The 24,999-nt window shown below is 42.2% G+C and overlaps 2 protein-coding genes and 1 long non-coding RNA gene across 4 annotated transcripts in view; 1 reads left to right on the top strand and 2 right to left on the bottom strand.

Moving 5' to 3' along the window:
* Window positions 1-16,141, bottom strand: LOC5513696 (alpha-1,6-mannosyl-glycoprotein 4-beta-N-acetylglucosaminyltransferase). Of its 2 annotated transcripts, none has more exons than XM_048726962.1 (4): window positions 15,901-16,141; window positions 9,557-9,671; window positions 1,289-1,462; window positions 1-729 (listed from the first exon to the last, which is right to left on the bottom strand). In XM_048726962.1, the coding sequence occupies exons 2-4, from the start codon at window positions 9,669-9,671 to the stop codon at window positions 29-31; spliced, it is 990 nt and encodes a 329-aa protein (XP_048582919.1). In that variant the 5' UTR covers window positions 15,901-16,141; the 3' UTR covers window positions 1-28. The 2 variants fall into 2 exon arrangements, with proteins under 2 accessions (XP_048582919.1, XP_032239116.1); XM_032383225.2 differs by lacking the exon at window positions 15,901-16,141 and adding an exon at window positions 12,757-12,992.
* On the top strand, window positions 13,960-21,781 carry LOC116618969. The gene is made up of 3 exons (XR_004296442.2): window positions 13,960-14,309; window positions 14,664-14,849; window positions 21,622-21,781. It is a non-coding gene; the product is annotated as an uncharacterized LOC116618969 (long non-coding RNA).
* LOC116618968 (BCAS3 microtubule associated cell migration factor) overlaps window positions 18,158-24,999 on the bottom strand; it is a 10,565-nt gene continuing 3,723 nt past the window's right edge. The window contains exons 10-20 of the mRNA XM_032383224.2: window positions 24,760-24,843; window positions 24,663-24,690; window positions 24,305-24,369; window positions 23,819-23,884; window positions 23,595-23,692; window positions 23,208-23,343; window positions 22,515-22,608; window positions 21,647-22,093; window positions 21,090-21,252; window positions 20,314-20,423; window positions 18,158-19,977 (exon numbers count right to left, since the gene is read on the bottom strand). Of these exons, the coding sequence (XP_032239115.2) occupies window positions 19,286-19,977; window positions 20,314-20,423; window positions 21,090-21,252; window positions 21,647-22,093; window positions 22,515-22,608; window positions 23,208-23,343; window positions 23,595-23,692; window positions 23,819-23,884; window positions 24,305-24,369; window positions 24,663-24,690; window positions 24,760-24,843 (1,983 nt within the window). The 3' untranslated portion in view covers window positions 18,158-19,285. The remainder of the gene's footprint in view (window positions 19,978-20,313; window positions 20,424-21,089; window positions 21,253-21,646; window positions 22,094-22,514; window positions 22,609-23,207; window positions 23,344-23,594; window positions 23,693-23,818; window positions 23,885-24,304; window positions 24,370-24,662; window positions 24,691-24,759; window positions 24,844-24,999) is intronic.

Raw genomic sequence — 24,999 nt, forward strand, 5'->3', positions numbered from 1 at the left:
TTCCGTTCTCAAGTTAAGGTCATTTCTTTCAGGCTATGCGAGGCTTGACAGTCTTCAAGGAAGACTGCTTCCCTATGTGTAGAAAGTAAGAGCCGCATAAATTATCTATATGCCTTTTCGTTCGCAATATTTCGGCATATATAAACACCGCTAAATCCACAGGATACTCTTCGTAAGTCATATAAAGAAACCGGGCCAAATCGGCTAAATCTTTCCCCTTGAATAAGTTCCCTATATTCATATGATAAGTGGTCTTCAGGAATACCCAGTCAAAATGCCTCTTCGCGAAGATACACCGTCTGATTTTCTCAACAAATGGGCCATCTTCGGGCGGCGAGTCGTCTTCTAGCTGTAAGTAGTACTTGCCCATTCCACTGCAATACCCCATCAAGAAAGCCTGATCAACCAAGAGCTTAGAGCGCCATCTCACACGCGCCTCGCTGTCACCATGGTTAAGGGGAAGACCCTCTAATGGCGGATAATAGGAGTCCGGTGCCTCGATCACATGAAGTCTGTTCATGGCGATGTGTGTCTGAAACTGCTGTGCCAGTTGTTCTTGGAGATTTCTTCGCTTTTTTGGGTCTCGGTCTGCTAGGTGAAGGACGACTAGGACATCTTCGGGGCTCTCTATGTTAGCGAAAACCCTGTCGAGTGTATACCTCAGGTAGGAGACCTGATGGGTGTGGTTCCCGCCTCTGTATACAGTAGGGACCCCGATCGTTAAGAACTCTGTCAAGAAACAAGCGAACCCATGCTCATATCAGTGCTAAGCCATTAGAGCCATTAGCAGGGATTTGGAAAAATTTCGATCGCCCAAAATATATACACTGCTACAGCAAGAGTCTGCCCTGAAGAAGTCTTATTAAAGACGAAAATTTGGCAGAGTCGATTTCCAGTTTTTGGTGTATTGTATTCATTGTTCTGGTACGAGATCGCGACAGTTTGGGCTTTTTGATTCTACTGCTACAGCAAGGGATTTCTTCGTCACATATAATTCGAAACGTGCGAGTCATTTTTTTTTTTTTTTTTTTTTTTTAAAAGCGGAAAAACGTATTTCGCATGACTTTTGGAGCATTTCATTCAAGATGGCACCCGTCATTTCTTTTTTTTAATCGTAAGGGCGGGCATAGCGGAAAAAGGTATTGCGCATGCGCATGACTTTAGGAGCATTTCATTCAAGATGGCGGCCGGAAAGTAGCGAAATCTTGAAGTAAACTGTATGTGTCTAAAGCAGTCAGTAGATTATTCTAATTTTGAGCGGCCAATGTATAAATTGGACCTTACTTACTTTTGCTTGTGAGAGGCTTCCCCAGCAATCTGACTGCATCTTTGAAGATGACTTCACTTCCGTTATAAGAGCACGTGACCACACGCTCATTGTATGACGTATCGAAAGGTGATTGGTTGGAGAATGATTGACATCTCTCCGTTGTATCGCCTTCGACTTTAGCTGGGTACTCACCTAGAAGAAATAGAAAATAATGTCAGTGAATTCCTTTTTTTTTGTAATTTAATATGTTTTACTGGCCTTAACTTAAAGGCCAATTACAACCAAGCAATATATCACTAAAATGTGTTGACTGAGGGGTCGTCCACACTGACATGGATCTAAAAGTATCCGGATTCGTTTCGCCGAAAACGCATCACTTGATTTGCGTCCACACTATCGTTTCCGCAGCGTGTTCGCCAGGATCCAGCCGTCCACACTAACACGGATTCAAACGTCAGAAAACGCTGAAAGTTACTACGTGACGTCATTTTAATGACATGCGCATGTTCATAGCAGCAGACGCGCCTGCGATATGACGCCATCGTTTTCATTTTGATACGGATTCGACCGTCCACACTACAGACCAAAGTATACGGATTCATTTTGATTTACTTTCGACAGCGTTTTCAAAAGTATCCGGATTCGCTGGATCCGACACTTTGTTAGTGTGGACGGAAGGCCTAAACGTATCAAAAAGTATACGGAGCCAAACGAATCCGTGTTAGTTTGGAGGGCCCCTTAATAAAATGTTTGTACGGATAGAATTCTAAACTTAATTGACGGAAGTGGGAAACTTTTTCAGAATTTTGTTAAGGAATCGTTGGCTCTATTGCAAAAGTTATAGAAATTGGGCTACAAATGTAGTTTATTTGTGTACTACACAATTCACGTCGTTAGAAAATCCCCGTTTACAAATCACGTAGCATTCACGGGTCACAAATTATTATTTGTTGATTTCACGAAATGGAAAACGAAATCGAAGCAAATCACGGAAATAAGCTTACCGACTAATATATAGATTAAGGCATTGTCTTAGGCATTGTTGTCTTAGGCTTTGCCGGAGCTCTAAACCACCAAATCTTTGATTATTTTAGCTTAATAATTCAAGAAATATTATTATATTTCTGTTTTTGACGACGTCAACGATTTCACAGATCACGCAGATGTTTCTTATTTTGATGACGTCAGCATATTTTGCTTCTAGTGACGTCATTGATGACGTCACATTCACGTGACCATATTAGAGCAGCCCCCTTGACACCAACATGATACCTGCCGAGTTCCGTTTTGAAACAATGTTTCTTTCAAGAGATTTGTTGTGAATGCTTTTGAAATTCGCGCCATTTTCCCAGTGTCAATCAGTCCTTTTTGCTCCAGCCTCCACTCAATTTGTTACTGTGGATAGTAGATTCAACCAAAAGAACAGTCGCAAAACAACACCCAAATATAGAGACCAAAGCCACAAGTTCGTTCTTTGAGTCGATCCATAAGCGAGTGCAACGGCCATTTGCAGTGGTGGCGAAATCCTTTTTGAGACCGAAGCACCCTGTTCAACATAGGGCTTTCTACAGGAGACGAAGGTCGACTTAAGAGAATTAAGGATCAACAAAAAGATTGCAAATTCCGTCTTGGTTCATCAAAGGAAACCTCAACGCCACAGAAATCCGATTTGCTTGAAGCACTTCTCAAGAACCTCGAGTAATCAACAACTGATATGTATATGTTCCTCCCTCCTTTCAAGCAACTCAACCCTTCAGTCCTTTTAAATAGCTTTCGATTAAATTCATCGGACTGGCGTCCGATGAATTTATCTATTCACTAAGTCTATTCTATTTAAAAAAACGAAAGGGAAGTGTTCGTTTTGTAGTTTTGTTTTTGATGGCCATAGATTATATAAACGAAATAAATAGTGCGGATAACCTAAGAAAGGTCGTAGAGCGATTACCGTATTCATGGATAATCAAGTGGCTTGACCAAGAGGCTGGGGCGAGGCCTAGAATCCATCACATTTCAAAGTTTGTTTCGGACAAGGCTAGAGCAGCAAATGACCCGGTGTTCAGAACTGTGTGTAGAGACTCACCAAAAGGTTCACAAAGGAAACAAACCAAGGTTCACGGGTAATAAGAACAGGGCAGGCACACCTAGCGCGAACAAGGGTAGCACACATAACACTCACGGGGTTGCGAATGATCAGCTAGAGTCAGGCGATAAACCCGATTTGAAAGCAGACGTGAAAGCGGGCTATGAGGCGCGCGATGAGCAAGTGAAGTGCAGGCTGTGCGCATTTCTTAACGTGTAAGGAGTTTGCGAACAAGTCTTATGAAAATCGCCTTTCCTTTGTTCGACGCGCGAGGCTTTGTTATAACTGTTTCAAGGGTGGTCACATAGCGCCGAGATGTAGGCGGGACAGCGCGTGTCAGAGAGACTGTTTCACTTTGAAGCACCATTCCCTGTTGCACCCCAAGAAGTCGGAAGGCGCAGAAAGCAATCCTGCCGACACGAAATCCGGAGAAGGCGCCGGTTCCAAGATTACATCATTCCCTAGCAACTCCGGTTAATGCAGTACAAGTACGACTGGCAACAGCAAGGTGCGGTTGAGGATAGTACCGGTAAGGCTAAGAGGACGACAAGGACGCAGTGTTGCAACATACCCTCTATTCGACAACTGTGCGATACAAGTCTTGTGGAGGAGCTTGGAATCGAAGGAGTGGAGCGATCGTTCTTTCTTACAACGCAAGAGAAGAATGATAGTGCGAAGACGGGTTTGGAGGTGAAGATGAAAGTAGAATCAATCGACGGTGCTGAGAAGTTAGCCATCCCGAAGGTGTGGACGGTGCGAAAGCTGAACGTTTCAGCTAGTAGTATACCGACTGATCGGGACACACAGAACTGGGACCATTTACAGGCCTGAAATCGACGACAAAGAGATACGTCTGCTCATCGGAGGCAACGTGCCCGAAGCATTCTGGGTGCTAGAAGAGAAACGGGGCGGCAGAGGCCAACCGTATACATTGCTTTCATTGTTAGGATGGACACTTCTCGGTCCAACGGAGGAATGCTCGACAGAGGCCTATGGCGGTAGCGTTAACTTCGTTCGCCTAGACGAGTCAGAGGTGGAAGGTGATGACCCTTTATTGAGAAAGCTAGAGATGTTCTGACAATCGGACTTTGTAGATACCAGTGGAAGACAAAGGAGCCTTAGCGAAGATAGAGAGTTAGGATAGTGGACGGGCATTATCAGATGTCGTTGCCATGGAGAAAGGAGCCTCCCTATCTCCCTAATAGTAGACCGTTAGCCGAACGTAGACTCTGGTCGCTAAAGAGATTCCACGCCGATCAGGAGCTTTTCGACATGTACACGACTGCTATAGATGATTATGTTGCGAAGGGATACTCGAGAAGGTGCCCAAAAGAAGAGTTAGAGGCCTCTGGCAAGCCGTTGTGGTACTTACCACACCATCCGGTCGCACATGCTCAGAAAAAAGGGCGTGTGCGCATAGTATTCGACTGCGCGGCTAAGTATAAAGGCACTTCATTGAACGATCAGTTATACCAGGGCCCGGATCTGACTAGCAATCTGACCGAGGTGCTAACGACATTGACTTGACAAAGGAGCCTGTCGACTACAGAATGGAAGTACACATATTTGGAGGAACGTCTTCACCATTCTGTGCAAACTATGCACTGCGACGTACTGCAAATGATAACAAGGAAGACTTTGAACCAGAAGTCGTGAGTTCAGTGAAGAAGAACTTACGTGTTGAGACAGAAGGAGCGATGAAGGATGCTTGATTTGGACCTGGACGAAGATGAGCTACTCCGAGAGAGGACACTGGGCGTCCAGTGGAATGTAGAAACTGATGTTTGAGTACACGGTCAGTCCCAATGAGAAGCCCTTCAGTCGTCGCGGTATACTCTCGGTTACGAGCTCGGTTTTCGATCCGATAGGATACCTGGCTCCAGTGATACTGCCGGCGAAATTGCTGCTTCAAGACTTGTGCATAATTGGATACGGATGGGATGACACCGTTGGAGACGCGGAAGCGCAGAGATGGAAGGCTTGGCTCGAAGAGCTACCGACGTTGTCAGAAGTCAGCTTCGAGAGATGTTTATGCCACCGGAATTTGGGAGAGTGAAGAATGTCCAGTTACATCATTTTGCTGATGCGTCGTCGTACGCTTACGAAAATCCCGCCGATGATGTGAGCCGCGGTTTAACACCGGACCAGCTGACGAGTAGTGAGAGGTGGTCCAAAGGCCCAGCGTTCTTTTGGATGCCAGAGACGGGTTGGCCAGAGCAACCGACCACTCTGCCCAGACTGGCCCTTGATGACCCAGGGAACCGGGAGTGAGTCTAGACGACGTCTTCAAGCGCTACTCGTCATGGATAAAGTCGAAGAGAGCAGTGGCCTGGCTGTTGAGATTTAAGGAGTATCTCAAAAAGAAGACACAAGCGTTCCAAAGGAAGCAGTTCAAGGAAATCTCACATGTGAGGAAGTCAAGTGCGCTGAAGTAGAGATAGTCAAGTATATTCGGAGACAGGAATTCGGAGAGATAATCGAATTCCTGAATAAAGTGAAGAGAAATGGTGTGAGAGACCAAGCGAAACGAGTCCTCAAAGAAACAGGTCCTATACACAAGCTGAGTCCAGTTCTAGACGGAGGGCTGCTAAGAGTCGGAGGAAGGCTAGAAAGAGCACCTGTGGGGTACAAGTTCAAACACCAGATGATCCTTCCGAGGAAGCACCACGTTACAGAGATTATACTTAGAGAGTGTCACGAGGATACATCACACATGGGCAAAGAGTACGTATTGTCAAGGTTGAGACAGAGGTACTGGATTCGGAAGGGCAGAGCGGAAGTAGGACGCGTACTTGGAAGATGTTTCGAGTGTCGCAAGCAGATTTCTCCAGTAGGGGGACAGTTCATGGGAGACTTGCCTGAAGACCGGTTAACGCCTGATGATCCTCCATTACGAGCGTTGGAGTGGATTTCTTTGGACCGTTGTACGTTAAAAGAGGACGGAGCAGCGTGAAGAATTACGGGTTTGTCTTCACGTGCTTAACCACGACAGCCATGCACATAGACGTGACGGAGTCACTAGAAACAAATGCGTTTTTAAATGCGTTGAGAAGGTTTACCAATCGAACGTCATTCGTAGTGACAACGGGACGAATTTCATCGGCGGCGAGCGGGAATTACGTGAAGCCATCGGGGCTTGGAACCAACAGAAGATCGCTAACTTTCTAACCCAGAGGGGCATCACTTGAAGTTCGACCCGCCTGCAGCTTCTCACATGGGTGGGATCTGGGAGCGCGTTATAAGATCGGTGCGCAAGATATTGAAGTGCTTAATAACAGGCCACTTACACGAGGCGGCGGTGATCCACACGATCTGCAATCCTTAGCGCCCAACCATCTTTTACTGTTGAGGTCAAACATGAACTTACCACCAGGGCTTTTTGATAAGGCCGAAGGTGCAGTATTTGGCGAACACTTTCTGGAAACGTTGGATCGCTGAATATCTACCTACGTTACAAGAACGACAACGATGGCGGAAGCCTAGGCGCAATTTCCAGATCGGAGATCTGGTGCTGGTAGCAGATGAGAGGGTTCCCCGAAGGCATTGGCCTCTCGGTCGTGTCACTGCAGTCTGCGAGGGACGAGACGGATATGTGCGCTCGGTGACGGTCAAGACGAGGAACGAAACCGGGCTCCAGCGGCCGTTCGCGAAGCTGTGCCTATTAGAGGCGGACTGAGACATTAGTTTGTTTGTTAGTTTAAGTACCCGAGGTATCGACAATAGTAAGGTAGTTACAGTAGATGAACCCGTTAGTCCATCGGGGCGGCGATGTAGCGTCGATACACCACAGGCGGCCCAAATGCCGCCAAAAGGGTCACGTGTTGTTGAGTGTGTGTGAATGAGAATGGCGAAGAGTCAGGCAAGGAATGTGCGTCCCCAAGAATGAAGGCTCAAGAGTCGTAAGTTCATTCCCCTTTAGATTTTGATATTGAGCTATTGATTGTGATTATGTATTTTGTTTATGTTTAGTTTTAATATTACATGCGAACACGCGTATCACGAAGAATAAAAGCGGCGAAAGGTGTCGAGCTGGATAGCACGTTAACGAGTTGTCGTACTATTAGAAAATCTTGCGGACGTTGATTTAGAGAACTCACACACCACTACAGAATCTTTTATCCTTGAAATTGCTTGTGTCATCGCGTCGTTGTAGCGTATTTGGCGGTCATTTTATTTCTGTCTGCGACATGTTCACGCATTTCTGACAAGGTGATGACACATATGAAGAAAACGTTGTCGTTTTGAGAGACTGGTACCGAGGAATCTTAGTTTCTTTTCAGGTACTTTCTCTATTGACCAAGGATGGTCACAGTCACTATTTTTCTCTTCTGATTACAAGTCAAAAAGTTTACGAAGCACCTGCGGTGCGGTAACCTTAAAAATTTCAAGATTTTTTTTTTTATATGGAACATCGCAGCCAGCCAATCAGCGATCTCCGTTCCCCAGCGAACGGGAATCACGACTCAAGACCCCTCTTTCCTGCCGGCTCTCCTTTCTTCCTTGCTTTTTGGTCGCCACAGGAATCCGGACATTCCCAAAACAGGAATTTCCGAATTAACCCACTGGAGAGCCGGTTAGCAGGCTAGGGATGTAAGCAATTAAAAATTATTCGAACAACCCTTCGTTATGAAAGAAAAGGACTAGAAAAGGAAAAGGAAAGAGAAGATAAAGAAGACGAAAAACAAAAAAAAATGTAAAACGTGCGGGTACGAATCGAACCGGGGATTCGAGGTATTCGTATCCAGGCGCGTTACCCGTTGTGCCATCGAAGAAAACGGGAAACATCGACGCAAAAAGAAGGTATTTATCTGGTACCTGTTGTAATCGAAGCATCGCTTCGAAAATTCGCGAAAAGACGGAACTCATTTGAAAAATTAGAGACCTTAGAATGATTAAATGAATTTACATTTTTGACACAATATTAAGTTCTAAATACGCTTTTTCTCATCGACGAGGACGAAATAGATTGCTTATTTTTGGAAGGGGATCATTTTTTATAGCGTTGAGCATAGGAACTCTAAATTTCAAAGTAGATAATGTTTGTGGTTGATTACGTTACGAATTGGTAATATAAAACTTAAAAGATTTAGAATTTTCAGGCTTTTTTTTGATCATACGATAATTGATACCCCCAACTTGAAGAAATTGATTAGAGGCCTCATAATGATTCAATCCAATTAGAACTGCGTCCCTACTTTTGTTCAAAAACTTATGTTTAAAAAAACGTTTAAAAAAATTCTATCGAAATTTGTTTTTCTTGAGCACAATTTTCCTTAGAAATATGGAGAAATGCCGTAATTAAAAAACACACTCAATTTGACACCTATCTCGGAAATATTTTAGTTATAATTATACAGATGATCGTATTGAATAGGAAAAATAATGGTATTGCTCTGGTAACAGGGTAAATGTGTCTTTCAGGATTCCAGAAACAACGAGAAACGCCTGGCGCTTTCGAAATGTTGGGTCACTAAGAAATCGCGTCACGAAAACTCGAGTCGATATTACCAATATTGTTACCATATTTGTTTTATATATACCAAATTTTGGGGCTCCGCTAACGCGGCACTTTCACAATTTTTACTATAAGGCCGTAGCAGGGGTGGGGCACTGGGGGCACATGCCCCCCCCCCCCCCCAATATTTTCAAAAACTATATTTAAACTCATCGTCTGATAAGTTTGGAGTCAGGTATCGGATAGCTTTGTAACCGCCTAACCAAGCGCACCCGAGGAGCCAGGCCTCCGGGCCACAGCTCCCCGCCCCCCAGGGGGATACCCGTCACACCTTTCCGTGGAATATACTTACCTAGTTAGTTGTATGCTACCCTAAGGATGTGGTGGGAAGGGCGAAAAACCCGCTAATCCAGTGTTGAGTCGAGCGAGATTTGCAGAACTCTGAGGATGCAAACGTGCCAAGGCCTGAATACCGGGGGCGCCCAAGCCGCAGCAGGGGCTAGACCCAGGAGCGCGCGGTCATCCTCGATTTTTAACTTATGCTAAATTGCGCTTATGCTTATGTAGCATACATGAAAATGACCTGTAGGGGCGTGCTGTGCCCCCATTGTTTCCTTGATGTTTCTGTATCCCCCCCCCCCCAACCTTTCAAGGCTTGCTACGGCTATGTACTATGACGACCTTGTCAACTTTTCTTTCCAAATAAATGCATAAACAAGCTGTTCTTTGCCTTGGTATTTGTATTTTGCACCTGTTTGAAGGCAAGACTCCAGGTTGAATATCTGCCAGAACAGCAAGGTGAAATTGAAGACACACAGGATGAGAAGGCAATGGTTTCTTGCGATGCCCGAGAACGGCCGGAGCATCTAAATAAAAATAAACACTTCTAACGGCTTTTTTGATCATGGAAGTAAACTGAGACGTAACATGCTGACTGCGCTAGTGGAAAAAATAGCGCAAAGTAGACGTTAGTCCGGAAAACCGAAAATGGAGGAACGGAATCCTCTACGGTTCCTTTTCTCCTTCTCCACTTGTGTCTACATCGCACTAATTATCACACGCTCGCAAATCTCCGTTTCTGAAAGAGGTGTAACTTACAATTGCTTAGCCTGAGTATCAGGCGATTTTAAAACATAGGAGGGGCTGATACGATACTCAGGTTAACAATTGCTACAATTGTTTTAGTTAAACAGATCATCTTCAATTACCTGCAGAAGACTTATTTTAAGAGCGATTTTCGCGGTTTTTTAAACCTTTATTTTTAAATGAACCCTTGCTTTATCAGATTAAGTTAAATTAACTACTCAAATAATTAAAGAATAAGTTTTATACAAGTTCTGTAGTGTTCACAACATGCGATCTCAAAACATGGGAATTTTAAGACGTCTTTGCGAAATGCACAACTTGGGATCGCATGGGATTTCAGTTCCGCTCGTGTAAGTTTTGACACTTGAAACGAACAGGGCTCCTCATTGATTACCCTGTGTCGCGCTGGCGTGTGGGCATTTTGAATACTAGTCGAATACTCAACTTCGTTATCCTAATTTCCCCAAGACGCAGTTTTTCGATGCAGCTACAGCGAGCGAGTACTTGCGTAAAGACCTATTTTAGCCGTATCGACGGTAGAAGACGAGCGGTATGTCCTCAAATATTGGAGAAGCCAAATTTTTTTTACTTTCAAATTTTCTCTTTATGACTACAGTGTGTTGCCCCAATTACGGACGGTACCCAATTCCGGACAGTTTGCATCGAAAGGCTGTTTAAAATATACGAAAGCGAATTTTAAAAAAATCTTACGTGACCCAATAAGTAACTATATCTCATACTCACATGTGCTGTAGTAATGACGTAGTTGGCGTTATTACCAGCGGGAAAATTCAAATTTATTTGAAAGTGCGTCAAACTTTAGTTCGCGTAGTTTGAAAGTTAACGGTGCAGTGAATTTAACGCTTTACATAAACCAGTCCTTCTGGTAAATTAGAGTTAAGAAAAATTTCAAATTTTTGGGTGGGAATGAAGCACTGTAAAATACTTTTAAAATAGAATAGAAGTTCTTTGATCTCGCTACTAATTTAAAAAAATGAAAGCGTTTTGAAAATTTACAGTGCTTGTTCACGAAGTGTGCCTAAACACGGACACAAATAGGCTGCTTATTGGAAATATGTTTAAATAGATAATGGGAATTAGTTTTTGCATTTTAACTACATTTTGGAGGGATTTAGGTACATATAAACGTTGTGTCAATTTAGGGCAATCATATGATAAAGACAACGCTCGCAAAAAAGCATTATTAGCAGCTTGTAAACATTTTACAAATATTTAGCTTGTCAAACTTTCTAAACATTCTCGTGTGCTATGTAGATAGCCAAAACTATAAATAACCGCCTTTTTAGCACGTCCGGGATATACTATTGCTTATTTCTCGCTTCTACCATCAGGTTACAGTAATTATTTTGAATGTGTCTTTTTAGAGTCATTTCTTTGGGGGGAACCCATTCAGATGTAAGTAAAGTACAAACGCCGCTACGTTTGACAGATATTGATACAAAGCCGTCTGTCTACGGCAAAAGGTCAAAACAAGATGGTGAGAAAATGATTTGTTGCATTTTACTGTCGAATCCGTTGTATCGCGACGCCGCATTTTCAAAACATCGATTTGTTTTTGCCTTTGGGATTTTCTGTTCCGCCAGTCAAATTATTCTAAGCCAAACAGATTCTTGTCATGTCTCGCCTAGCGCAGTTGCCTGGATTTCTGTCGCGACACTGTCTGGTTTCCGTCCAAAGGGAAGCCAGGGAAGTGCACAAAGCGAGACTCTGATTGGCTCAGAATGGTTTTACTGACGGAACAGAAAACCAAAGCAAATCGTGTTTTGAAAACTCGGGTCGTGATACAACGGATTCGACAGTTATTACAGCCAAATTCGATGTTGCGCCTAGAACAAAGTGAAAGACTGAATAAATGTTCAGATTCTTGAAAATAATTTCAGATTTCTAATTAAACAAAACAGGTTTGCTATAACACTAACAGAAATGGCCACATGTGACACTCATTTGCGCGCCCTCGGCGAATCCAAAGTCTTTGTCTCGTTTTGGAATAGCGAGTAGTCAGACACAAGCTTTGGGGGCGGTTTGTCTGGTTTTGATTGTTTGGTTTGATTGACTACGCGCGCAACAATGAATTTGGCTAATAGGGGTATTTTTTGAAAAATTGTACAAGCAAGTGCATAAAAGCTCAGGTTTTGAAATCTTGTACCACCAAAATATGATCATCGAGGAACAATTTTCATTATTTTTTGACACCTGATACCATTTCCTAATCCAATTAGGGTTGACCCCCCATTGAGAGTCTAAATTGGGAAAACGCATTTTATTTCTTTGGAAAAATACTTTTTGCGATTTTCTTTTTGCAGTCTTCTAGAATGTTACATTTTCGAGGTGCTCGCGGTTGCGGATACTAGTAAAACTTAATAAGATTATTGTAATATGCCAAATTTATGATTATTTTTCGACGAAAGTCTACGATTAAAACGAATAAAGTGCGCAATTATCAAGTAAACAAATGCTAAAATGCTCTTCGTAGATCCACATAATTACAGTTGGCTTTGCTAAATGAGATATATTCTTATATTATTTTTATAAGCATTGGAAATATATGGGAAAAATTTCGAAAATCGTTCCTGAAGTTTGTGTTCGGAATTAGGGCCAGTTGACCGGGATAAGGGCAAATCAGTGCCACATACTGTTCGAGCACGGCGCCCTAATCGTAACTGGCAAAATATCAAAAGTGTTCTTTTCATTCCAACAAAGCTATGGTGCTAAATGCGAAAACCGTCCGTAATTGGGGCAACACACTGTACCCTCAAATTTACTTTCTTAAATTCGTTCCTGTATATATAATGTATACATGAATTTATATTACGTATCTCACAAGGTTACATTTTAACCACTTACCTTTCGTTAAAGACAAACTTGTTGTTAGTTTTCACAAAAAGAAAACTAATAGGACACAAGAAAAATGAATTGGGATCTATTAGCTGATAACGTATGGCACGTTTTATCGGCACCCTACAAGGTAAGAATATAGGAGAGTCATTAGGGGTGTTATTGGTTTCCATGCCTTTCCGGACAAAATAATCTAATAAGAATCCACGCTATTTAACGAGCCATCCGCTCAAAGTTATCAGTCACATCCTCAAAGAAAAAACTCCCAATAGACACACTACTGCTTTTGCAAATTTGAAATATTTTTTCACCAAAATAAGTTTAATAAGTTTGAGTTTGAAAGAGTTGTTATGGAAACATAGAAAAGGTAATGGCAAACTTCAGATTTTCAGACAGTTTGAAAAAAAAATGATTGTAATGATTGAAAATGCTAATGATTGATTCGTTTGAAAGTGGTACGGTGTAACGCGTAGGGAATACAGCCAGGTAGGATTACGTGCTTTATTCAACACCAACAAGACATCATTTCGGAGTAAAATTATTCTATAGCCCTTGGTCTGAAAAAGAAAATTGGACTCACGAGATATGTGAAAATTTAACCCGCCAAAAAAGCTAAATCTATTATTACTTTGTTGAAATAGCAGTCTGGAGCAGTGATATGCCTTTCAATCAGGCAAGTTCTTTCAAGTGTGTCAACAAATTCTATAACAACGACCAGTAGCGGATTTCGGGGGAGGGTTTAGGGAGATTAAACCCCGCCTTTGGGCTGCCAGAAAGCCTTATGTAACAATTTCTTTTCACACGTCTCAGGTTACGTTTCAACAAAAAAAAAAATTCAAAGCAGATATCGATTTCTGTTTTTTTTTTTTTAGTTTCTCGATCATTAAAAAGATGAAGTTGTGGTAATTCAAAAATGATTGATGTCAAGCATCAGAAATCGCAGATTCTCAGACAGTCTGAAGAATGAAATTGGACTAAATCTATTATTACAGGCCTTTCAATTAGGCACGTTCTTTCAGGTGTGTCAACAAATTCTATAACAACGACATACACTCGTCCAGCCAGAGATTTCACCAAAGTCTAAGAAAGGGGGGTGAATAGGTTTGCGGATCGGCGGATTCGGCCCCGAAATGCTCACGGATTACGGATTTTGAAGATTATTTAAGCGGATTGGCGGATTTTGGAAGTACGGCGGATCACGGATTTGTTGACAATTCGGGCGCGGATTTCGGATTTTGACTGCTTTGACGGTCGAATTTCGGATTTTAAATAAATTTCAATCGATGCTATTGTTTATCTGTCAAACCATGCGGATCTAAAAACTTCTGCGGTTCCACGGATTTGCTCCGAAAATATTGCGGATCGGCGGATTTACATACCCCTATTCACCCCCCCTAAGAACATGCTTATATTTTGTTAGTGTTTTGCGTTCTAAAATGCAGAATATATAATTGTGTTCTTAATAACAACCACGATATATGATTAAATCTATTACATAGGTAATTTGTTGAAAAAGCAGTCGTAAGTCGTCGTAGGCTTTTCGATGAGGCACGTTCTTTCAGGTGAGTCAACAAATTCTATAACAACGACATACACTTATAATCACTTGTACACGGAAATTAAATAAAAACATCCTTAAAGAACATTTCTATCCATAGGGAAAGTGCTAAGTTGAATTTTTTTCTGGTTCAAAAATTTCGACCCTCCCCCAATCTAACGCCCAAAAATGGTGACCCTCCCCCCTCCCCCAAAAAGGCAACCAAAACTAGGCCCTCCCCCAGAACCAAAAAAAAGCTAGAAAATGTATTGATTAGTTTATTGAAATTATACTCTAGTTGTGAGATGCTCTATGTAATAATAATTAATAATAGTAATTTATTTATAAAGCGCTAAAACTATGTTAATATATTCTAAAGCGCATCAAAAATCGGCAGCTGCCCGGGAGCACTTTTTGGCCATCGAAGAAAGCAAAGAGAATTCCAAAAAAGACGTACACTCCAAGAAATGACGGACAATGAAGTAATAGAGCGCTTCCGGTTGTCGAGAGAGGGCATCTTGTGGCTCATCGATACTATATTTACAGCGAGAGTGCCGAGACACAGGTAAGATAGCGGGTACGGGCCTGGATATTGCACTGGTTTTGAGTGACGTGGCTTTCAATTTCGCCTGCCGGTAGTTCTGGCGAAACAAATCAGGTACCCATTTTCATAATGTACAATAAATTATATATTGTGCCTGAAAATCGTTACTTATTAGGTATAGAAAGACCGCAAGTAAGTACATTTATTGTCTCATAGAGCGGATTTCGGAAGACTGTCGTGAGCAATTCACAATTACTTTTGTAACTAGAAGTTTCTAATAGAAAGTGAATGCTCGGAGGACGGGACGAACGATGTTTCAGTACAGGGGTTCTCGAAAAAGACCACTGATCGATATGAAATCATAATACAAATCAGCCTCCTGGGGAACCTGTGGTAAAATCGCATCCACCATATAATACTCGCGCATGCGCTAAAAAGACCGCTGATCAGCATCAAATAAAAATACAAATCAGCCGACTGGGAAGCCTGTGGTGTGGACACGGAAAATCAGCTTTTCGCGTATGCGATACCAAGATTAGACTCCTATAATAAACTCCTATAGGTTTTATACACTATGCATACACTATAACCTGCACATCAGAATTAGACTTGAGGCTCTAAGCCCTATTTTAACAAAAATACGCCGATCTACTAAGATAGCTCACCGATAATGTAAGCGCTAACTCACATACGTTCTCCAAATCAGATTATTTTATCAATAAGAATCAGAAATAGAGAAAACATAGGGAGTGAAAAATAGTGTTGGATAACAAAGACGTAATGGCGGCAATTCGTTGTTGCTGCTACTAAAACATCAGTAGAAAGACGCGCCTTTCTTTGACTTTAACATTCTCAAATTCCTTGATTAAAACACAAACATGTAAAACCGATAAGTTTTCACGAGACTAGGCAAGGTAATCACCTAGATAGATAAAGGCAAGGTTTAATGCAATGTCATCAAAAATTTCGAATCATAACTCGACACCAAATACGGGTTCTGTCTTCAAAAAGGCAGTGGAATCAGTCGCATATACTTACCAATGAGGCATAACACTTCTAAAATAAACTTTACCTTTTATCTGGAAATCAGTGACTGTAACTCAGAGAAGCAGCTCACTCGCCATATCCACTTGACGTGTCCATGGTTCCGTTTTAGGCGCCATTCTCGAATGCACTGTTGTGTTAGCTAGTCGCGTGAATTTCTGGAGAAAAGTTGCCTGCTGAGGAGGCTAGAAACTCCCCTCTGATTTGGTCGAATTGTGCCTTGTTTTGCAACGCGCTCTCCGTGTTTACGTAGATACCCGGTCAAGTTACGTTGCGCTATCCAATCGAATCCAAGCTACTACCCCGTGTTGCGCGAACAGTCCCCGACGCGATATATAAACGTGCCACGTAAAATTGCCTTAAAACTTAAAACATGTCTTGTTATTGTCAAATGTGTGTTTAAAAACGATTTGGGGGTGGTTTTCTTCGCGAGATATACAGCTTCACTAAAGAAACAAGGTTGGAGGCGTATGTTCGGTAGCACTCAAATCCACGAAATTCGCGAGGAAAATATACAACAAACGAAATATGGACAATTAGTCATTTAGTGCAATTTTTAGCAATAGCTAAACAATATCAATATCTCGACATTGTCCATATAACAATTTTTTTCCACACGTTTCAACAGGTTACGCTCCAATGAAAATAATTTCAAAGCAGATACCGATATCGATTTTTTTTCGAATTTCTTGATCATTGATCATGTTCTCGGATTTAAAAACCCTAATCCTAATGTGCGATCGCCGAGTAATCTCGTGTTGACCCCATTCGCCACCCCTCAGATTGTCTCTTAGGTCAAGTCAGCCAACAACACAACAAGCTAGCTAGTAAAAGGCACACCGTAAATGATCCAATAAACTTCCCCTATCTAAAGAACGCCTCCTATCTAATGAACGTCTCCCCCCTCCCAAGCTTACAAATTTGCAATAAACGCCCCCCTCTATTGAACGGCCCGCCCCCTACCCTCGTACTATGACTATATTGTTATAGTCTGTAAAAAAACGACCCTCTCTAATAAACGCCTCCTATGTATTGAACGCCCCACCTCGGACCATCGGAATTTAATAAACGCCCCAGGCGTTTATTAGATCATTTACGGTACTTCAAAAAAAATTTCAATGAAAATGGTTGTCTCTATATACTGTAAAAATTATGGGTGATATAAAGGTTGCTTGATCTTAAAAAAAAAAAAATAAATAAATACTGCTACGCTACTCTGGAACAATAAACAGGAGTCATCAAGCAATGAGAGCACCAAAGAATTCGTTGCCGTATTTCTAGCTGGCCTTCTTTGCGACCCCAGCATGCTCCTTGCGCTGTTCACGCCAACATTTTCTTCATCCAGTTGAGCGAAAAACAACTACCAGAGCCCAGTTTTATAGTGTTGACGTAGGCTTAGGAAAATAAAGCTGCACTTTTCAACACATTTATAGGGAGTTTTTAAGATAATGTTGTTAAACTTTGTAAAACGTGCACGAAGGCATGACTTCTCTCTTTCTCTGCGTTATCCGTTCAAAGATCGGGGTATCCTGCAGCCTAGTCCCAGGCGTTCTTATTGGGTTTCCTGTAGTTGGGTTTCCTGTGTATGGTAAGAGTTGTGACGTCAAAGGAAACCATCTCGTCCCCAGCTCGTTCATGTAGTTGGGTTTCCTGTGTATGGTAAGAGTTGTGACGTCACAGTAAACCATCTCGTTCCAGCCCCCAGGCTACCTCACGGTTCATCTCCGAGCACGGGAGAACCGGTAAGAACGCCTAGGACTAGGCTGGGTATCCTGCATATCGATGCTTATATTACACTGTTAGCTTTGCGTAGACGAATTCCTTGAAGGTTCTTGCAGTCCGTCAAAGTTGTTTTGCCTCTGTACGATAAATGAAGCTCGAGTGTCAGCCATTGGCGAGCCCAGTAATAGATTGATACCAAAGCGATACCAATGGAGCCCAAAATGATAATTATCAGTGCCATGATGTGTACTCATTTGTACAATCTGTATCAAAACGGAATTTGAGTTTATCGGGTCTGAGAATGGTTGAATTACTCGACCTTAAACCCTCACAACCCCATAAGTTATTCTTTGTATCGTATATGGGTGCTTGTACTCAGCTACTTAGCCTTAGATATTTTGTCACGCTACTTTATCAAAGAGCGTTTATTGTCGAAAGCAGGTTACCGAATGAATCGGCTTTTGTTTACAGTACATGTTTGGACTTTTAATGGAGACTAAAAAAACCATCAACATCCAACCTAATACAGCTCCCCATTTTTTATACCCGACAACAACAACGAATTTAACAATTTATTGCAGCTCTTTAATGTATTCTAGAGAATATAACATATCTACATGAATGCTAAAAAGTTACCATTGGGGGTTACAAAATCTTATTTTAGTAAAATAACATTATGTGGATCTGTAAATGGGGATGAACTCGGCACAAATCACTACATATCCTGCCAAAAAAAGGTCGAAAGTGTTGTACGCGCTAGCTGCAATGACTCTCGTTAAAAACTATAAATAATATATAAACAAAGAGATATTTTCTCTTCAAATCCAACCTGTTTTTCATAAATTTTCTCTTTTATACATTTTTTTGGTGTTCACTTTATATTACATTTCATCTATTGTACAAGGTAGAAGAATAAAAATGTTTTTGCTGCTCGCGTAATCAATAAACGGTTGTTACAATCGCGAAAATCGTATTAAATTATAACATCGAGCTTATCTATGTTATAGATTTATTTCAATACTTTTTTTTCTTAAATTATTCTTAGCTTTTCCATTGAGCCAAATGGAAGCTGGATTAGAATTAGATTTCTTGTTTCATTGTCGCAATGTAAAGTGGTGACGCATGTGTATTTCCAGTGTCCTAAATGTTTCAGATATACTCTTTATAAACAGTAGTTTCCAAGGAGCCACAAACGTATTCTTGCGCTCCGAAAAAGATCTCCGCCACACCCTATCGGAGACAAGAGAAAAGGGATATTTGTCAAAGCCAGCCACTTTTTTCTCGCATGGAGGGTATGTTAGGTAAGAGTTTTTTATATTTTTATTTTCGAAACATATTTGAAAACTCCTTAGGAACCACTCCATCCTAAAGGTCTAGCTCAGATTGAAAAGGTGAGACTGAATTACCACCACTCACCAAGAAAAAATGCATCACGGTAGGGACTTCACCATTCTGCTATTGGTTTTCTGTAACCACTTTCGCGGAATTTCATGTCGCACTATTATTACCAGGTTCAATTGATGAAATAAAATATCGAAAAAATATCAACGATATGATAATATCCGTGGTACATTTCAAAGGATGGAAAACTACCCTTTTCATTATTGCGATCAAGCATAAATCCCCAAATTATCTATCATATTAGACCAATCCTACATTCCTTACTGCAGGCGCCAGACGTTAATGACTACTCAGGACCACTCGGGGGAGCCATTCGGGGGGAACATAGGACTGCAATCAGGGGAGGAGTAGGACGCGAACGCGTTCACACTACCCCCTGTAGAGTCCGAATTAAACTCTAATTGGTCCCCTTGATCAAAGAGCGCGTTGTTCGGTTTCTTGACTGGCGCGGTGGTGTTGTCGTTCATCGCGTCCGCCAGAGTCTCTACCAGCTGACCCTCCTTGTCCTCCGTGGCGCCGTTGAGTATCGCCGGGAACGGCTCGCTGTAGCTACCAGGGCCATTGTCAATAATCAGCGGCTGACTCCCTCCGTTGGGAGATGCATAGCCAGTGAAAGAGTCCCTACCAGGGGTGGGCACGGGGTCTGAGCGGACCGGCTGTAGGCGCAGGCTCTGTAGGTCCAACTCCTCAGTGTAGAAGTCCAGTGGGTGACCCTCACGGTGAGGGGTGATGGTAGCGCCTGTGAGCGACTTGGGGTCGTTCAGGGATAAGGACGAACCACTAGGCGAGGACCCAGGCGGTTGGAAGGTCTTGAAGGAGAACTGTGGACCCATCCAAAGTCGTCTATGCGGCCCTGCGTGCGTTTCCATCTCGATGTTCGTCAGCCACTCGTCGTTGGATTCGGCGGAGGGCTCGCACCAGGTCCCCTCGGTACTGATCACCAGGTTTTCCTGGGACTTTTCGAAGCTTACGAGGTTTGAATCTGCGCCAAAAACATGTGTTTTAGTCAATGTACTGATGTTCCAAATCGTTATTTCTTAGACATTACGATACCCTATAACTACAGTAAAGAATCTTGTAGGATCGTTAATTGGGGTTTCTCTGTATCATTTTTGTGTAAATATCGACATAGTAAATGTCGAACTCACGACAAGTTGTGTAAATGTCGACATACGACAAGTTGTGTAAATGTCGGAATACGACAATTTGTGTAAATGTCGACTTACGACAAGTTATGTATCAGTCGACATACGTCAAGTTGTGCATCAGTCGACATACGGCAAGTTCGGCACGACATACGACAGTGAGTATCTCAAACCTTTCTTTTTCTGTTTCTTGTCCTTGATTAGTGACGTAACACGAACGCTCGCCTCGACGATCGGGTGCGTCTTCGGTAGAGGGCCTTTGTACTCCTGCCAGCTTTGAGACCTGGAATTGATAGAATAAACAGCACAGACATGACGGGAAAACCGTAAATCCAGATAGAGAAAGAAGACACAATTTCTTACAATGGCTATAGGTTCCTTGTATTACGGACTGATTATCAAAACACAAATAACGTGAGGCCGAAGTGCACATAACCAGATTTTGGCTTTCTAAGATAATATTTCCTTGATCATTATTGCCCTGTGTATCAGTTCAGGGACGAAAAGCTCATATTTCAAAGACACAAAAAGTCGCATCAATTTAAAAAAGTCGCACTTGATATTTTGTTTGCTATAAGTTACTAAGTACTCAGAGAAATTCTCTGCCTTATTCGATGTGAAATGGGCTTATTTGAAGCGTCAAGTCAATTTTTTCCGTCATGTCAACAGCCCAGCAAGCCCAAGGGGTCGGGAAAGAAAAGAGGAGACGAGGCGCGCACGCGCACGCGCTAGGGAACATTTGCTCCATCCTTCTCTCCATGCAAGCGGGGTCTATCCCTCATTTTTCCGAGGCCTTTGCGCTTGCTACACATGCTACACCGCGCTCAGATTTTCGCTCGAAAGTCAGTGCGTCAATAACTCTCAAAAACGCTGACGAAAAAAGAACAGCATTGATATTGGAGATCAAATGTACATATTCGGCGGTGCGAAATTACCAGTGATGCCTCACCTAGCAAGAGGCCATTGAGCCCGCGAAGTGGCGACCAGTTCCAGCGGTGTTTCGTAGCTGTGCGGCGCATTTCTCGACCCTTGTGGCTCGAGAGTGTACTCTGTTAGGTTGCCATGGAGATCGAGAATGTACAGGGGGTCGACAGGCGGCTGACGTGGAGGCTCTGAGGATAGGAACAATAATATTGAACTTGACAAACTTTTAAAAATACAAACAGTCGATTCTCATAACGTTGTCCAAGTAAAAACAGGAACCCCCCCCCCCCCCCTCCCGTCCTGGTATGCACACGTAAATTGAACAAATGTTAATTAACATGGTTTGACTTCCCTTTAATTTTTGCTACACGCGTCGTTTTGCAACATCGCTTTTTCGCGAAACATGCTTCACGAAAAAACGATTGCCATGTAACATGGTCTTCCGCCTCGTTCTTTACGCAACATTTTGTTTTTCAGGATAACTGCCCTATTAACTCGGGCCCCGCTAACTCGAACAGATTTCCCATTTACAACATTTACAACATTTGAATTTACAGGGTTCTATTGTATGTTCTTACTTACCCGTCCTGGTCGAGTTCGCAGTGCCTCCGAGCCATCCCCTAGACGGCGCAAACACAGCCACCAGCCCCACGGACTCGGCAGACACCTTGCCGTTACACTTAGGCATCCCCGTCGTGGTCCCCCCGCAACACGTACCACTACACCGTACGCCAGTGGGCGTCCGGACCTGAGCCAGGGGGTACACCACGAGAGGATGGGAGAGGGGAGGGAGGCGTGGATTTGTTAAGCCATTATTACCCACGCCGGGTAGGGCGAGGGCATCCCTTGTGAGGACGGTACTGTTGTGGGGGCTGCCGTTCGGGGATCCGGTGTTGTTCTGGGCGTTTCCAGGGCTGCTACGCCCCGTGGTAGTAGGGGTCTCCATGTCGTCGAGGCCGGCGGAAGTATGAAAGCGACTGTTGCGGTTCACGACGCGAGTGGTGATGTGCGTGCGCACGTTGACAGATCCTAACAGGGAAAGCAGACATTTGGCTCAATCCATCTTTACTATTTAGAAAAGATTTAAAGGGGATGTCTCAACAGATGCACATCTAGTTTGCGCATAGAGTTTCGCGTAGGCCACGCTAACGTACATTCATCCATCCTTTAATATAATTATCCAACAAATCTTCCAATATATTAGTTAAAGATAGAAACGTTACGATGCTTTGAACAGGTAACTGTTTGTTTTATAGCAATCAGAATGATTGAATGATAGCCAAGGTACAATATCATTATTGAGAACACAATAGGTACCTCCGTAAGGGTTGATGGCGAAGAGGTAAAACCAATGTGAATGGTTAGTGTAGTGTCAACGAGGCTTGCTATCTTCACGCTAGTGTAGCTGATAGCCAAGGTACAATATCATTATTGAGAACACAATAGGTACCTCCGTAAGGGTTGATGGCGAAGAGGTGGGTGGTACCGCGGAGTGTGGATACTGCTACCCAGCGGCTGTCAAACGTGAACGATATACTGCCCACCTAAACAACATAACATAATTAACGTTGAAGTTGAATTGAACTGAAATATCTTACTTTCAATTATGAATCGCTTTCCATTAAGTTCGATTAATGTGATTTTTAAATGGTACCTGTCATTTTTTAGAACTGGTTCCTGAGAGACTGATGTTGCTAAGGGGAGAGGGGTTCTACAGTTATTGCTTACTTCACACTTTATTTTTAACGATAAAAGACAAGTAAAAAACTACAATTTGTCATTATCCTTAAAGGAGACAAGAAAACATATGCATAAGAGTTCAGAAAACATATGCATAACTAAGTATTGTAAATACGCGATACAGCTCGTCACAGAATACATTCAAATACCAACTGAAAGTCAAGGAGATAAAATTTATCTGTCCTCCTTACACTCTAGGCAGTCGTGTAAAACGGGCGTCATGTATTTTGTTGATGCACTTAGACCTGACGCGTACTAAATGGCAGACAGGAACCATTCCTTAAAGTATGTGCCGGCTTGATAGAAAGCGCTTATGGACCCTAGCTCTTACGACATCTCTCCCTGAGGGTTTAACAGTCGTTGATCAAGGGGAAATATTGAGTGGAAATATTGAGTTTCTTACCGTTGCAGACGTGTCGCCTCTGTGTAGGGTATAGAGGTGGTGCACTGCACCAAGGGAGGGGCAGATGGGGTGGGCCATGATAAGAAACACGTGGAAGTTATGACCCAAGATGTCAGCCGTTACCAACAGCGAACCACTGCAAATTACAAACACGATATCAATACCCCAATCACAAACGATTAAAGCAAATCACTTTGGCAAGCGTGAGTGTGTTGGTATTTGAGTAAAACAAGAAAAAAACAGCTGTTTGAAAATTCGTGTTGTGGTGATGATGGTGATAGCGATCATGAAATGATGTTGGTGATTGTTGTTGTCTGTGACAACAAGGTGCTAGTGGGACAGCGATGATGATGATGGTGACAGTATAGGTAGCATACATTAGGATACCTGGGATCAAATGCCAGCGCAGACACAGGCTGCCCCGCATGTGCTGGGAAATGAGCCACAATTCCAGTCCCATCATGACCGTCTTCTTGAACACAGAACTAGTGACAAATAGACAGGTAGTTAGTGATATATCTAAAGAAACACCAAAAACATCATTTCAGTCCAGCTGGGGAATGTGTTAGTGACTGTCATTCATGCTAGACTCATGGTACTCAAACTCTCACCTCTCCGCCACCAATTCTTTGGGTGTCCACAACTGTGACAATCCCGGGTGCAACCATCTTGCCTTTCTAAAGGGAACCAGAAACAGTTGTTGGTGAGCTTTCGAGATTTAAGTTAAAATATTAATGTTTTCTCGACCAAGATTGATGACACACTAGGCATCAGACAACACTATCAACCTGTCAATAGCAATGTGCCCGAAAAACTATAAACCTGAATATTTGAAACATGTGAAGAACTTGTTCACCTATTTTTTTATTTAATTATAAAAAAGTGACTTTAGTGCTAACAATCTTAACTTTATTTGCGTATAAAATATGGCTTGTATCATTAAAGCTATACCAGGTGTTGAATAAACCTTGTTCTGGGTAGTTTTTCAAAATAATAGACTTGCTGGGAATGAAAGATGAGGTGACACCTCCAAGTTCACACATCACTTGCTCATGTTGTATACTGTATTGCACCATTATGATTATGGGTTTACAGACCTGATTGCCGTGATCACTGACAACTTCATATGGATGTGAAGATGTCCACCTGCCAACAGTCTCACCTTGACAAGAAAAAAAGGCATAGCACATCAATCAGCTCCTTGTACTCTTTGTTAAATTGCCATAAATTGCCTAAATTACCTTTTTTTTCTTATTTATCTCATTCGTTATTTAAAAATGAAAAAAGAAATAAGTCTATCCAGAGGCAGATAGGTTTAATTAAAAATAAAGGCCCCTATGCTTTAAAACAAATAAAAATTAGAGCCATGAAATGGTAACTATTTTAAGAAAAAAAATGTTTTGAAGAATTCAATATACATGTAGTTTAGGGCATACAGAATGTTAGACAACTTACCAAACATTGTAAGCCCTCGTGTCAATGTCTATAAAATAAAAAGAAGATTAAAAATCAATTAAGAATTAACACACACAACACCCTCAAATTTAGGTACCTTGGCAGCATTGATGACAGTGGCAGTATAAGACTGGGCGTTGTCTCCTGCCATCCCACCGCAGGACTGGTGGCTTGGAACAAGCTTTTAAGATAAATCCCAACAGAAAATCAATAAAAAATGTTGTACTAGGACTGCACATTAATAATAAACATTCCAGTAATCATGTTTGGTGCTTTATTGGAAGCTGTGAAAATCAATTTTGAATTCTCTAAAAGGCACTGCTTTTCTGAAACACTT

This window comes from Nematostella vectensis, chromosome 4, assembly GCF_932526225.1.
Source record: "Nematostella vectensis chromosome 4, jaNemVect1.1, whole genome shotgun sequence".
Taxonomy (NCBI): Eukaryota; Metazoa; Cnidaria; class Anthozoa; order Actiniaria; family Edwardsiidae; genus Nematostella; species Nematostella vectensis.